General features: G+C 41.8%; 1 protein-coding gene across 1 annotated transcript; it reads right to left on the bottom strand.

Moving 5' to 3' along the window:
- Window positions 1-164: 164 nt before the first annotated feature.
- On the bottom strand, window positions 165-11451 carry LOC311136411 (non-selective voltage-gated ion channel VDAC1-like). Its single transcript, XM_084170528.1, has 9 exons — window positions 11356-11451; window positions 7736-7805; window positions 5209-5258; window positions 3995-4147; window positions 3594-3646; window positions 3136-3363; window positions 1675-1825; window positions 1442-1499; window positions 165-1217 (listed from the first exon to the last, which is right to left on the bottom strand). The coding sequence occupies exons 2-9, from the start codon at window positions 7800-7802 to the stop codon at window positions 1126-1128; spliced, it is 852 nt and encodes a 283-aa protein (XP_084026654.1). The 5' UTR covers window positions 7803-7805; window positions 11356-11451; the 3' UTR covers window positions 165-1125.
- Window positions 11452-16125: the final 4674 nt, after the last annotated feature.

Here is a 16125-nt window from a genome sequence, read left to right as displayed (position 1 = left end):
TACTGCCAAATTCTCTAAAACGACGTTGGAGGCGGCTTATGGTAGAGAAATTAACAGTTATAATCTATGGTATATATGAATATAGGCCTACAGCAAAACCAAGGTCTTTATTTACATTATCATTGCATTAAGATTATGGGTGAAAAAAAAGCACAGAGGCATACTCAAGATGTTGTTCTTTATTTAACAGGGAGTAACAACACTGTCAGGTACACAGTTTGTCTGTTCCAACACCATCATCGGAAGACTACCATTCATTGTAAAAGCATTTGTATTAAGAGGGATGTTGAATAGTGTGCACGACAGGTTACCTTTCTCTTTAGGAACAATTGACAAAGGTTTGCCTTAAACTTCACAGGCGGGTTAAGTATTCAAGAACATTGTTAAAATAATATTTTTGCTATATGTAATAAATGATAATTCACACCAAATGCACAGACAAGTGAGCCAAAAACACTGAGGTTTTATCCCAAATGGCACCCTATTCCCAAAAGGTAGTGCCCTATGTAGTGCCTCAGAGCTAATGCTGCTTAAGTGAAGGACCACTTACCCATCCCATAATAATCTAATATCTTAGACACTTCCCTTCTTTGTCAAAGGGTTTACAATGAGAGAACTCTCCAGTACAGAGGAATATTTCACCTTGGCCAAGGAATGTTGTGTTGTGATCCAGTCCCAGTGATCTGTTTTGTGCAACAGCCCCACCATGTGGACCAAAAGTAAACTGTATGTTTACCAAATCCTGCAAATGCCTGTTGTTGTTTTTTACCTACAATATCTTATTTTCTCTTATCTGCTTTGAAACAAAGATAAATACATTAAAGTGTTTACATGATTGTAGTGAAATACAAATTCATAAGACCTTAACAGACCTTTTCATTTTTACGTTTTGCAGACCTTTAAAACTTCTGTTATAGTTTTATTCTAAACTGGGCCCTGTACCCAAAATATTTTATCTGAAATGGTCCTGTAAAAGTGCCATATCAACTGTAGTGTGATTTGACCACATGTGCCTCCTCACCCTCAACCAAAGCACATCTACTGTAAGGGAAACACGGTTGCGAGGATAGCTATTTTAAAAAATATATTTGGAGGTTTGGGGTTGTTGCTGTGTTCCTTTCCTTCTTATGCCTCAAACTCGAGGCCGAGACCGAGCTTGTGCCCACCGCTGTTAATGTTCTTCCCATCCAGGAGAGCAGAAAGGGTCAGCTTAATGCCTGTAGACAGAGAGACAGAGACAAGACATCAACAAGCGGGAGTGACAAGATCAGGGCTCATTGACTGGCTGAGGAGGTCAAAGACCAAGTGCCAGCTGCTGTTCTGTCATTTCTGCCGTAAATACAGTAGAAAGGTATTTCAACTGCACATTTCATCTACACTGGCATGGAGAAAAATAATATTTCACAGAACATTTTAAATAACACTATTGAACATTACTAACCAGGCTTCAGAGTCTGAGTGTATCCCAGGCCCACAAGGCTAGAGTTGTTCACATTGGCCTGTTGGAGAAATGATGGGATTAAACAAAATAGGACTCAAATGTACTCAACAATAATTCAAGAGATCATATTTTACATATTAGCCTAGTAAGTCCCTCTACTCGTGCCCTGAATGTGACCCCAGGCAGAGGTCACGTCTCAGCCAGTAAGAGGACTAGCTAGAGTGGCCCCTTACCGAGAAAGATGCGTCGGCATCGATCTGGTACTTTGCTGCAATGCCAAAGTGGGTGTTGCTGTTGCCAGCGGTCCAGGCCAGGTTGACTGCTGTCTCCAGCTGGTCGTTCACCTTCTGGTAGATGGAGCCCTTGAACTCGGTGCCGTCATTTCTGTCATGGAAAAAATGGTTGGTCATTACTATGAGAATTATACTTTGAATACACAAGGCTGTGGGAACTAACATGTGTGCAAGTATATTGCAACATTACTATCCATTCCAGTATTCATGTTCATTAAAAAACAAAAACATGAATTGTTACAACTACCTAATATCACATGAATTGCAATCAGATGATCAATATTCACTGTTTAAACTATCAAACTATCAGACCTATACACTGAGTGTACCAAACATTAGGAACACCTTCCTAATATTGAGTTACACCCCTTTTGCCCTTAGAACAGCCTCAATTCGTCGGGGCATGGACTCTACAAGGTGTCGAAAGAGTTCCACAGGGATGCTGGCCCATGTTGACTCCAATGCTTCCCACAGTTTTGTCAAGTTGGCTGGATGTCTTTTGGGTGGTGGACCATTCTTGATACACACGGGAAACTGTTGAGCGTGAAAAACCCAGCAGCGTTGCAGTTCTTGACACCGGTGCGCCTGGCACCTACTACCATACCCCGTTCAAAGGCACTTAAATATTTTGTCTTCCCATTCAACCTCTGAATGGCACACATACACAATCCATGTCTCAAGGCTTAAAAATCCTTCTTTAACCTGTCTCCTCCCCTTCATCTACACTGATTGAAGTGGATTTAACAGGTGACATCAATAAGGGATCATAGCTTTCACCTGGTCAGTCTATGTCATGGAAAGAGTAGCTGTTCCTAATGTTTTGTACACTCAGTGTATATCAAGGATGAGCTGTCAAAGGATTAAATAGCCATGTCTCAGAGCTAATTGACCTCATCAAAACAAGTGATCATGAATGGAAGGCCAGGTCGCAGCAGGAGGCTAGCTTACTATCCTATACTATCCTACCGACAAAGCCCTTTGACAAATCCCATCACTGTGGGATACATTGGTACTAAAATAACTGCCAGTCTGCATCTGAGGGAACCAGAAAGACAGCAAGTGCTTAGAGCTGCTAGTGTCCAGACAACGTCAGCTCTCATAGTTCAGAGCTGGACACAAAATGTTACTGACTAGTGGTTCAAAAGGCTCAGTTGGTTGGAGTATGGCGCTTGCAACAGAGTTGGGGGTATGCCACATTTACAAAATACTGGATAAGTGTCTTAAAGACCATATTTATGGTCCCTATGCCCTATCACTGTATTACTATCATTGTTGTTAAGCCCCATCACTGGCTTACTGTCAGTGTTGTTGAGCACCCTTCTTACGTCCATTGTTTGCTGAAGCGTGGAGCCCAACCTGAACCATATTTATGTATCTATTCATTAAATTCCATCTACTTACACATTTGTGTGGAGCTGGAACTCGTCGGTCTTGTAGCCCACGGCGAAGTTGCTCTGGGTGACCCTGTTCTTCCCGGCCTCGAAAGTCACCTGGTAGCCGGCCAGCCAGCCCTCGTAGCCCACCACCGCCACGCCGTGCACAGCCGTCCCGTTGATGTCATAGTCCACATCACAGCCCAGGTTGATGTGCTCCCTCTTGTAGCCAGTCTTGATCTTACCACTCTTCTTGCTGGAGGTGAGGATAGTGAGGAATGGAAGGAAGGAAAAACGTGTGAGTGTGAGGTAATATAGGAATCACAGTGACAGGATGGCAAATACATCCAATAATCTACATTGAGCTGAGCAGGAAAAATATTTTTCAACATGTATTGTGTGATGACATCATTCATTGCAATGAATTAACATTGAGAAACAATTAAATGCTATCTTCACGGAATGAATTGGATAGCCACTTCTTACCCAGTGTTTGGCGAGAAGGAGGACTCAAACGTCAGTTTAAGCCCTTTGGCCAACTGAAGGGAGAAGATGACAGAAAGATGGAGAGGTTAAGAAAGCATGAATGATTCATTAGTAAAGGAATTTCCGAGACAGATGAGATGCTATGAGCATTTCACCACTTAATAGGGTGGGGGGCCCGTAAGGAACTGAGACTCCCACACGAGGAAGACTAAACATGTAAAGTTATTGAAATATATTGTCTTAAAATATATAATAAATAAATGAAACAAGTCAGTGAGTGCTGGTCTTTTTTATATTTACACTAAGGGATTACTCCTTGGCTTAAAGCACCCTTCTAACAATTGCAGATTGAAGAAAATGGAGTGGAGTACACCCTGATCTAAAGAACACATAGTCCTGACCTGGTCCTCCACAGTGATCGCAGTGCCGAGAGTGTTGTCAGTGTTCCACTTTTCAGTGAAGGTCAGTCCGTGCTCGGCCCACTTGTACTTGGTCTCCAGGGTGCCGGCCACTTTGCTTGTCTCCGTGTTGGCAGAGCCCGTGCTGGTGAACTCCTGGGATTGGGGTCAAAAAGAGGTCAGTGAAGAGATCATGTTATATAGCATCAGACATTATTAGTGAGGATTTGGATGGTTGTGGACCACATTGGCATTTGACACAAGTGACGCGGACAATCCGAGAGGTCTTTCACAGGTGTCAATGAGTCAGATAACTACATTGAAGAAAAATATAAACGCAACATGTTAAGTGTTGGTCCCATGTTTCATGAGCTGAAATAAAAGATCCCAGAAATTTTCCATACGCAAAAAAAGCGTATTTCTCTCAAATGTTGTGCACAAATTTGTTTACATCCCTGTTAGTGAGCATTTCTCATTTGCCAAGATAATCCATCCACCTGACAGGTGTGGCATATCAAGAAGCTGACTAAACAGCATGATCATTACACAGGTGCACCTTGTTCTGGGGACAATAAAAGGCTACTCTAAAATGTGCAGTTTTGTCACTCAACACAATACCACAGATGTCTCAAGTTGAGGGAGCGTGCAATTGGCATGCTGACTGCAGGAATGTCCACCAGAGCTGTTGCCAGATAATTGAATGTTCGTTTCTCTACCATAAGCCGCCTCCAATGTTATTTTAGAGAATCTGGCAGTACATCCAACGGGCCTCACAACCACAGACCATGTTGTGAACAGAGTGCCCCATGGTGGCGGTGGGGTTATGGTATGAGCAGGCATAAGCTACGGACAACAAACACAATTGCATTTTATCGATGGCAATTTGAATGCACAGAGATACCATGACGAGACCCTGAAGCCCATTTGGAGGCCCATTTTTTGTAAGGTATCTTTGACCAACAGATGCATATCTGTATTTCCAGTCATGTGAAATCCATAGATTAGGGCCTAATGAATTTATTTCAATAGACTGATTTCCTCATATCAACTGTAACAGTAAAATCGTTGAAATTGTTACATTTTGCGTTTATATTTTTGTTCTGTATAAGTTTTATGGTGACAGAGGGCTAGATAACTACCTAAATTATTAGTCATATAGCACTCAGTCAAGTGCCTCTTTTGGCTCCAAGGGGTAAACGGACTGCAGTGGAACTTACCAGTCCATTCTCTGACTTTGTTTTCAAGTCCAGCTTGATGAGACCAAAACCTGAGATGCATGGAAGAAAATTAAATCAAACTGTTGTAATTACAATATATTCTAACAGTGCTTTTAAACTGATGATATATTCCTGTTCAGTTCATTATTTTCACTAACATTCCTAGCAATCCATTAATGCGTGGCTTTATCGTTTTCAAAATAAGCATGCGGACTCTTGCAGACTTATTTTATCACCACATAAACACATTACTTTTTCCATATTGTTACATTACAGCCTTATTCTAAAATGGATGAAATTGTTTTTTCCCCCTTATCAAATCTACACACAATACCCCATCACGACAAAGCAAAAACAAGTTTTTAGAAATGTTTGCTAATTTATTTAAAAAAATAAATATATAACATTTACATATTCTGACCGTTTACTCAGTACTTTGTTGAAGCACCTTTGGCAGCAATTACAGCTTAGAGAGTCTTCTTGGGTATAACGCTACAAGTTTGGCACACCTGTATTTGGGGAGTTTCTCACATTCTTCTCTGCAGATCCTCTCAAGCTCTGTCAGGTTGGATGGGGAGCATCGCTGCACAGATATTTTCAGGTCTCACCGGAGATGTTCGATCGGGTTCATGTCCAGGCTCTGGCTGGGCCATTCAAGGACATTCAGAGACTTGTCCCGAAGCCACTCTTGCGTTGTCTTGGCTGTGTGCTTAGGGTCGTTGTCCTGTTGGAAGGTGAACCTTCGCCCCAGTCTGAGGTCCTGAGCACTCTGGAGCAAGTTTTCATCAAGGATCTCTCTCTACTTTGCTCTGTTCATCTTTCCCTCGATCCTGACTAGTCTCCCTGTCCCTGCCGCTGAAAAACATTCCCACAGCATGATGCTTCCACCACCATGCTTCACCGTAGGGATGGTGCCAGGTTTCCTCCAGACGTGACGCTTGGCATTCAGGCCAAAGTGTTCAATCTTGGTTTCATCAGACCAGAGAATATGTTTCTAATGGTCTGAAATCCTTTAGGTGCCTTTTGGCAAACTCCAATCAGGCTGTCATGTGCCTTTTACTGAGGAATGGCTTCCGTCTGGCCAGTCTACCATAAAGGCCTGATTGGTGGAGTGCTGCAGAGATGGTTGTCCTTCTGGAAGGTTCTCCCATCTCCACAGAGGAACTCTGGAGCTCTATCAGAATGACCATCGGCTTCTTGGTCACCTCCCTGACAAAGGCCCTTCTCCCCCGATTGCTCAGTTTGGTCGGGCGGTCAACTCTAGGAAGATTCTTTGTGGTTCCAAACTTCTTCCATTTATGAATGATGGAGGCCACTGTGTTCTTGGGGATCTTCAATGCTGCAGACATTTTTTGGTAACCTACCCCAGATCTATGCCTCAACACAATCCTGTATCGGAGCTCTACGGACAATTCCTTCGAACTCATGGCTTGGTTTTTGCTCTGACATGCACTGTCAACAGATGGACCTTATATAGACAGGTGTGTGCCTTTCCAAATCATGTCCAATCAATTGAATTTACCACAGGTGGACTCCAATGAAGTTGTAGAAACATCAAGGATGATCAATGGAAACAGGATGCACCTGAGCTCAATTTCGAGTCTCATAGCAAAGGGTCTGAATACTTATGTAAATAAGGTATTTCTGTTTTATATGCAAAAACCTGTTTTCGCTTTGTCATTATGGGGTCTTGTGTGTTGATTGATGAGGAAAATGTTTTATTTAATCAATTTTAGAATAAGGCTGTAACGTAACAAAATGCGGAAAAAGTCAAGGGGTCTGAATACTTTCCCAATGCACTGTAAACCACTGTTCAATAAATCCCTCTCTGAGAAATACCAGTCTAGCCTATCACACATCCATTATAACTATTACATAACACTGATAGATTGAGTGAGTTTATTGATTTGATGTGGTTTCTACTAGGGCTGTGACCAGTATCGCAATATTTTTCAATGGCAAAAATGAAAACACAAAGCATGTCAAACTTTTTAAAAACCTGTAAAATAGTGTGCTATTGCTTGGAAAATAAATAAATGTGACTCTGGATGACATAATGATGTTTGTTTCCAACATTAGGGCTGTTTTCCTAAAGTTAAATCTGCTTCGTGTTTTGTTTCCTTCCCATGATACTACGAGTATTGCGATACTGGTATCTTCACGGCCCTAGTTTCCATGCTAGAGTACATCGTCATGTCAGGCATGGTTCACTGCCCCAGATTCCTTCCCATCCCCCTCTGAGAGACTGTGTGCTGGTCCGCTGGTCGTACCACCCTCGCCTGGGGAATTTACCTGGGAATCCCCATAGTAAGGCCTAGGCCTCAATAGCTCTGTGCAGCTGTGTGCCTCGCAGTCAATAAACTGCCCAAGGACAGCCAGTCTAAACTAGAGAGTTCACCAAATGGCTATAACACTAGGCTAGTACGACTAAAGTCCACTCCGGATTCTCTGCAGGACAGGAGCAAAGGCTGAGTTGAAGAATGATCTAGAAAATAGTGGGTAGTAAGTAGTACTGCTCAGTGCTCACCGTATCCCTTGGTAAAGACATCCTTGGCGGACTTGCCAAGGTCAACATAGGTAGGAGGAACGGCCATTATCTGTAAGAAATGTATTAAAAAAAAAAAGAGGAGACAGCCTTGTGTTAGGCTACTGCTTAGCACAAACCTCTGTGAGATAAACCATTGGCAGTGTGCTAGGCCTTCACTAACACACCAACTGAGGAGAGAACATTGCTTGTGGGGGAGGAGGTGGGAGAGGAGAGGAGAGGATTGAGGTCATTGATGGATGGGGTGGGCCGGTGGGGGGAGGGGCAGGCAGACATGCCTCACACATCTGCCTGGACGGACTAACCCGTTTGCTCTGACTCATCAGAAAAAGAGTGATGTGCTTGCCTTGACGGGCTAGAGATTTCACAACAGCAGCCAAACCTGATACACTGGACTGACAGCCAAATTAAAATGCAAAACATAGAAGGGCCAGCTTATGAATCAATAAGTGATTTCTAAATTGAAGGTTAGATGTGTTTTATTATTTGTTAGATGACCTCCACTACTGCTATGAGAGAATGTGTGGGCAGAGATCTAAATGTTGAGTAACATGAAAAAAAACCTGCTTGTTCCAGATTCCAAAAAGGATGCCGGCATTGATCTTGCTTTTAAGTCCAAGACTAGGCTTAAACTGGAACACTTGCCCTCTACCCATGTGTGCACAATGCTAATTCACAAATAGAATAGCCTACAGCCCAAATGCCATATTTTGTACATCAGTGCATGCCACATAGCCTACAGCCTCAATCACCTACTTCAAACACCATTTAATAGAATATTAATGATAATTACTACACCTTTCTCCCTGTAGTACACTGAACAAAAATATAAATGCAACAATTTCAAAGATTTTACTGAGTTATAGTTCATTTAAGGAAATCAGTCAATTGAAATAAATTCATTAGGCCCTAATCTATGGATTTCACATGACTGGGAATAAAGACATGCATCTGTTCGTCACAGATACCTTAAAAGAAAAGGGTAGGGGTGTGGATCAGAAAACCAGTCAGTATCTGGTGTGACCAGCATTTGCCTCATGCAGCGTGACACATCTCCTTTGCATAGAGTTGATCAGGCTGTTGATTGTGCCCTGTGGAATGTTGTCCCATTCCTATTCAACGGCTGTGCGAAGTTGTTGGATATTGGCGGGAACTGGAACACGCTGTCGTACACATCGATCTAGAACATCCCAAACATGCTCAATGGGTGACATGTCTGGGGAGTATGCAAGCCATGGAAGAACTGGGACATTTTCAGCTTCCAGGAATTGTGTACAGATCCTTGCGAAATGGGGCCGTGTATTATAATGCTGAAACATGAGATGATGGCAGCGGATGAATGGCACGACAATGGGCCTCAGGATCTCATCACGGTCTCTCTGTGCATTCAAATTGCCATTGATACAATAATAATAATAATAATAATAATAATAATAATAATATGCCATTTAGCAGACGCTTTTATCCAAAGCGACTTACAGTCATGCGTGCATACATTTTGTGTTTGTTGACCGTAGCTTATGCCTGCCCATACCATAACCCCACCGCCCAACGGCCACTCTGTTCACATTGATATCAGCAAACTGCTCGCCCACACGACGCCATCTGCCCGGTACATTTGAAACCGGGATTCATCCGTGAAGAGTACACTTCTCCAGCGTGCCAGTGGCCATTGAAGGTGAGCATTTGCCCACTGAAGTTGGTTACAACGCCGAACTGCAGTCAGGTCAAGACCCTGGTGAGGATGACAAGCATGCAGATGAGCTCCCCTGAGACACTTTCTGACAGTTTGTGCAGAAATCCCTTGGTTGTGCAAACCTACAGTTTCATGAGCTGTCCGGGTGGCTGGTCTCAGACGATCCCGCAGGTGACGAAGTCGGATGTGGAGGTCCTGGGCTGGCGTGATTACACGTGGCCTGCGGTTGAGGCCGGTTGGACGTACTGCCAAATTCTCTAAAACGACGTTGGAGGTGGCATATGGTAGAGAAATGAACATTTAATTATCTGGCAATAGTATGCTCCCTCAAAACTTGAGACTAACTTACAGTTAGTGAGTGCATACATTTTTTATACTGGCCCCCCGTGGGAAACGAACCCACAACCCTGGCGTTGCAAGCGCCATGCTCTACCAACTGAGCTACAGGGGACCTGTGGCATTGTGTTGTTACAAAACTGCACATTTTAGCGTGCCCTTTTAATGTCCCCTGCACAAGGTGCACCTGTGTAATGATCATGCTGTTAAATCAGCTTCTTGATATGTAACACCTGTCAGGTGGATGGAATATCTTGGCAAAGGAGAAATGCTGATGTAAACAAATTTGTGCACAAAATGAGAAAAATAAATAAAAAAATATATTTTACTTTATATGTTGCGTTTATATTTTTGTTCAGTGTAAATGCATGGTTTAGTGACACCCAAAACCAATTATTACACATCTATAATTTCTACACGCTTTGAAGTTCAGTAATACGAGCCATCTTCAGTGACCAACAGGCACTCGCTCGTAGCTCGAAGGGGACCATGGAGGGGACAGGAAGTGTTAAGCATCAGGCATTCCAGAATACACACACACACATCCCGCTCACACACAGAGCAAACACACACATTACACAAATACACACACAGGAAGGAGCACTGAACCTTTGAGGATCATTATTGGTGGGAAAGGTTAGAATATTAGGCCATACAGAGAATAATGTCAGTGGGGCCTTGAGGAATGTACTAGCTAGTCTACATAACAGGGTCCTCAAGGAAAGTCACGCAAGATGTCCTTCTGGTCCCTCTAGAGATAGAAATACTCTATTGCACAAAGTCAATGCAATTTCATCAGACTATAGCTTTTACTATAGCTAGATTTTTGCGGTATTTAATTTTCAAATAAGCATATCTGAACATAAATATCAAGGGAACACTGACTGATAGGACCTTGGGATAGATTGATCAAGCAGTTAGCCAAATTGAGAACGTTAGCATTGTTGCATCAGACATCAGATCCGTATCAGGCAGGTGGTTTCACTGTCCACATGCACTGGAGATGGAAATTTGATGTCAATGTTTCCCAGATAGTTGTCACAGAATCTGCAACCTGCTGCCTGGTACGAGCAGTTCTTCTGCCTGGCTACCTGATGATGTCCAAGGGGTTATGAAACAAGGTGGCAGAAGCGTCACTGCTTGTGCTTGAACATCTTTTGCTTACTTGCTAACTAAGTAGCAAACTAGCTAGCTGCTGAGGTTAGCAAGTAATTGGTGGACAGCGGGACAAGCGCATACCCTGCACATTATCGCTGGCTATAGCTAGTAATTTAAATCAAATTTGCAGAGAATAGTACCTAAACTCATTAAATCCAAATAATAATGCGTGCAGTCAACTCCAGACGACTGCACACAGGGTATTAACTAGTTACTCGAGAGCATGATGGCTAGCTAGCTGCATGCTGATCAGCATCTCTCCCCCTGGGCTGCTTCTAACGTAACGTTACTGATTGCGTGGTGGATGCGCGTGCCATCTCTTCCCACTCAAGCCAAGAGGTCAATGTCCATCACAAAAGGGATACAATAGTGCCCCATAATAGGCAACAATATTAGCTACATTTCAACATACCTCTGTCAGTGCCTTCCAATCCTGCCTGAGGAGATTCCTGTCAACTGGACAAAAGGGAGGGGTAAGAGGAGGTGCCACAGCGTCACACACTCTAGAAGTCACGCAATTGTTTGAAAAAAGAGCCACGACTCTTGCGTTAACTTTGTGGCGCACGCGCTGTTGATCATTTTACGTCCGCATAGTGCATCATCAGTAGGCTTAAAACCCGCCGCCGTTAACAACCGATCTAGAATCAGGTCGTCCCACCTAATCACAACTCCCCACCATTATGTGCTTATAACAAAACCGTCCCTGGTCAAGGAGTAGCCTAATCGCAGGAATGCAGGAATGTCGCATCAGTGTTGCACAGGAGAAGAGCCAGGATGTGACATTGAGCACTCATCACAGTCGACCTCTGAAGGGCATTATCTGGATCCCCAGCAAATCCTGGCTGTTTGACACAGTTTATATATTCAAAATGTGCATATTGTGAAGGCATTTTTCTATGTAAGCCTATCATGCAGTTGCTATTTTGAACTTTTTTGTCATATACAAATCACCTCAGTGCCAGTTTTCATAATCTGTCCTGTGCTCTTGTGACACCTATGAGTGCAGTGTATGGCATGAGTGCATGGATGCAAAGCTTTTTGTGAAATTGTGTGTAACTTGTTTTCATAGAATAGTGTGGTTGTGTGGAACCCTGCCAAACCCCATGACTTCCTCTGTCATAGTTAGGGTGCAGCTGGCAGCAAAAACCTCCAGGTATTATCTAGTGAAAATAACTACAATGTGATACAATCTATACCAGTTCACTTTCGACGTCAGATTAGTTATATTATGCTCAAAATAACATATTTATATATTTTTTAAATAGAAATTCAATCATAAACTCTATTTATGGGTCATGGGTCACTGGTTGCAGTATGTGTCTTTAGGCACACAGGTGACCCAGGAAGTAGAAATGCACAGCTAGGCCTATGGAGAGCATACAGTACCATGCTCATCTTTGGAACTATGATATGCACCTACGGTAATTATGTCTACCTTTATCGAATTATGTTTTTATCTTTGCTGCTACGAAATAGGCAAAATACCCTACAAATAAAGACGTTTGGAAAGCCGTTTATGAACATTTGCACTCCCACTTGTGCTAGAGTGGCTTCTAGGAAGGTTAGCAGCACTACGATATCTTGAGAGGACAAGGGGACCATGAAACTGCCTAATCAAAGAACCAAAGGATCCGCATACTGAAAGAGGACATGGGAGAAGCTTTGAGCTGTTTTGGCCAGTAGGTGGCAGTGTAAGCAATGTAATGTGACTCCTCTCTGTTTCCAGAAAGCACAGTGAAACAAGTCTCCTCAAATCACAAAAAAAGGCAACTGAGAACTTCACATTTATTTTGTTCTCTGGTGTAAGTTGTCCATCATGACAGAAGTACTAGGCCTACAATTAGTTTTTCACATATTTTGATATCTGAAAATTTGAGGCAATGCTGCTTATGCTATGAAGAATTCGTCCATGTTTGATTCCCTAATAATTTTATATGTTGTGGTATTCAGACACTCTCAAAATCTTCATATAGTATTTTCTTGAAGTTATTTGTTTGATTAGTTACTGTATGAGCTAAAACAATTTGTATTTCTAATTTTTTTCTCTCCAATTTAGTTTAAATGTTAATCATAAGATGAATATACTGATTAAAATAACATATACTGTTGGGTTTTAGCTCAGTTGAAAAGAGTAAGGAACATGTTGTATTTCTCAGACTAATAAACACATTCATATCACATAAAATAGCAACACCTCGAAATTAAATAAAAAGCCTCAGCATTTTGAAATAATTTATGTTAACATTCTCATACTGTAGTCCAGAAAATAACTACTACTATGAAAATGATTGAAGTCTTATTTACCTACATAACTATCTGATGGATTCTTTTAATTTGCCTTAATCTTAATAGCAACATTTCAATTATTATTTTAATTGAAAGTACTTTAAGTGGCATTTATGTTGTTTCATTTGAGCTAATTTTTCAAAGTAAATAGGAGCTGTTTTTGTCATTGAATTTCTGTTATAATTGATTAATTCCAAGATAATATCATGCAGTGTTTATGAGGCAGTGTTTTTGTGATTTTATTTTCCTTAAGATGGCTTAAAGTAAGTCATGTCAGAAAACAATAATTCATTATATTAACAGCAGAGCAGTTACAAGTGAGGGAAAAAAGTATTTGATCCCCTGCTGATTTTGTACGTTTGCCCACTGACAAAGACATGATTAGTCTATAATTTTTATGGTAGGTTTATTTGAACAGTGAGAGACAGAATAACAACAAAAAAATCCAGAAAAACGCATGTCAAAAATGTTATAAATTGATTTGCATTTTAATGAGGGAAATAAGTATTTGACCCCTCTGCAAAACATGACTTAGTACTTGGTGGCAAAACCCTTGTTGGCAATCACAGAGGTCAGACGTTTCTTGTAGTTGGCCACCAGGTTTGCACACATCTCAGGAGGGATTTTGTTCCACTCCTCTTTGCAGATCTTCTCCAAGTCATTAAGGTTTCGAGGCTGACGTTTGGCAACTCGAACCTTCAGCTCCGTCCACAGATTTTCTATGGGATTAAGGTCTGGAGACTGGCTAGGCCACTCCAGGACCTTAATGTGCTTCTTCTTGAGCCACTCCTTTGTTGCCTTGGCCGTGTGTTTTGGGTCATTGTCATGCTGGAATACCCATCCACGACCCATTTTCAATGCCCTGGCTGAGGGAAGGAGGTTCTCACCCAAGATTTGACGGTACATGGCCCCGTCCATCGTCCCTTTGATGCGGTGAAGTTGTCCTGTCCCCTTAGCAGAAAAACACCCCCAAAGCATAATGTTTCCACCTCCATGTTTGACGGTAGGGATGGTGTTCTTGGGGTCATAGGCAGCATTCCTCCTCCTCCAAACACGGCGAGTTGAGTTGATGCCAAAGAGCTCCATTTTGGTCTCATCTGACCACAACACTTTCACCCAGTTCTCCTCTGAATCATTCAGATGTTCATTGGCAAACTTCAGACGGCCCTGTATATGTGCTTTCTTGAGCAGGGGAACCTTGCGTGCGCTGCAGGATTTCAGTCCTTCACGGCGTAGTGTGTTACCAATTGTTTTCTTGGTGACTATGGTCCCAGCTGCCTTGAGATCATTGACAAGATCCTCCCGTGTAGTTCTGGGCTGATTCCTCACCGTTCTCATGATCATTGCAACTCTACAAGGTGAGATCTTGCATGGAGCCCCAGGCCGAGAGAGATTGACAGTTCTTTTGTGTTTCTTCCATTTGCGAATAATCGCACCAACTGTTGTCACCTTCTCACCAAGCTGCTTGGCGATGGTCTTGTAGCCCATTCCAGCCTTGTGTAGGTCTACAATCTTGTCCCTGACATCCTTGGAGAGCTCTTTGGTCTTGGCCATGGTGGAGAGTTTGGAATCTGATTGATTGATTGCTTCTGTGGACAGGTGTCTTTTATACAGGTAACAAGCTGAGATTAGGAGCACTCCCTTTAAGAGTGTGCTCCTAATCTCAGCTCGTTACCTGTATAAAAGTAATCTGGGAGCCAGAAATCTTTCGGATTGAGAGGGGGTCAAATACTTATTTCCCTAATTAAAATGCTAATCAATTTATAACATTTTTGACATGCGTTTTTCTGGATTTCTTTGTTGTTATTCTGTCTCTCAATGTTCAAATGAACCTACCATTAAAATTATAGACTGATAATTTCTTTGTCAGTGGGCAAACGTACAAAATCAGCAGGGGATCAAATACTTTTTTCCCTCACTGTATAAACATCACGATTCATAACTAACAAACAGTCTGTCATAGACGCAGATACACTTATATTTATTTGTTTACCAACAGTGACTGATTGTTTTAATCAATTAAAGTTAAAGCTACAATCCTTAGTTGCTACATCCATTTTTGGACTTCTAAATGAATGATATATACAGTGGGGAGAACAAGTATTTGATACACTGCCGATTTTGCAGGTTTTCCTACTTACAAAGCATGTAGGGGTCTGTAATTTTTATCATAGGTACACTTCAACTGTGAGAGACGGAATCTAAAACAAAAATCCAGAAAATCACATTGTATGATTTTTAAGTAATTAATTTGCATTTTATTGCATGACATAAGTATTTGATCACCTACCAACCAGTAAGAATTCCGGCTCTCACAGACCTGATAGTTTTTCTTTAAGAAGCCTTCCTGTTCTCCACTCATTACCTGTATTAACTGCACCTGTTTGAACTTGTTACCTGTATAAAAGACACCTGTCCACCTCCATACCCAGCGACAGCCCCGAAACCTGAAGGATCTGGAGAAGGTCTGTATGGAGGAGTGGGCCAAAATCCCTGCTGCAGTGTGTGCAAACCTGGTCAAGACCTACAAACAAAGGTTTCTGTACCAAATATTAAGTTCTGCTTTTCTGATGTATCAAATACTTATGTCATGCAATAAAATGCAAATTAATTACTTAAAAATCATACAATGTGATTTTCTGGATTTTTGTTTTAGATTCCGTCTCTCACAGTTGAAGTGTACCTATGATAAAAATTACAGACCTCTACATGCTTTGTAAGTAGGAAAACCTGCAAAATCGGCAGTGTATCAAATACTTGTTCTCCCCACTGTATATATATAACTTATTAATGCCTCATGAACTTAGTTCAACTGTCGTACCACATCAGAACCCAAAATATAATATTGTTTTACTGAAATATTTGTAAACAATGTACATTTAAACAAACACTGTAT

This window comes from Coregonus lavaretus, assembly GCF_964263955.1.
Source record: "Coregonus lavaretus genome assembly, chromosome: 10".
Classification (NCBI taxonomy): Eukaryota; Metazoa; Chordata; class Actinopteri; order Salmoniformes; family Salmonidae; genus Coregonus; species Coregonus lavaretus.
This window is presented reverse-complemented; position numbering and strand designations above follow the sequence as displayed.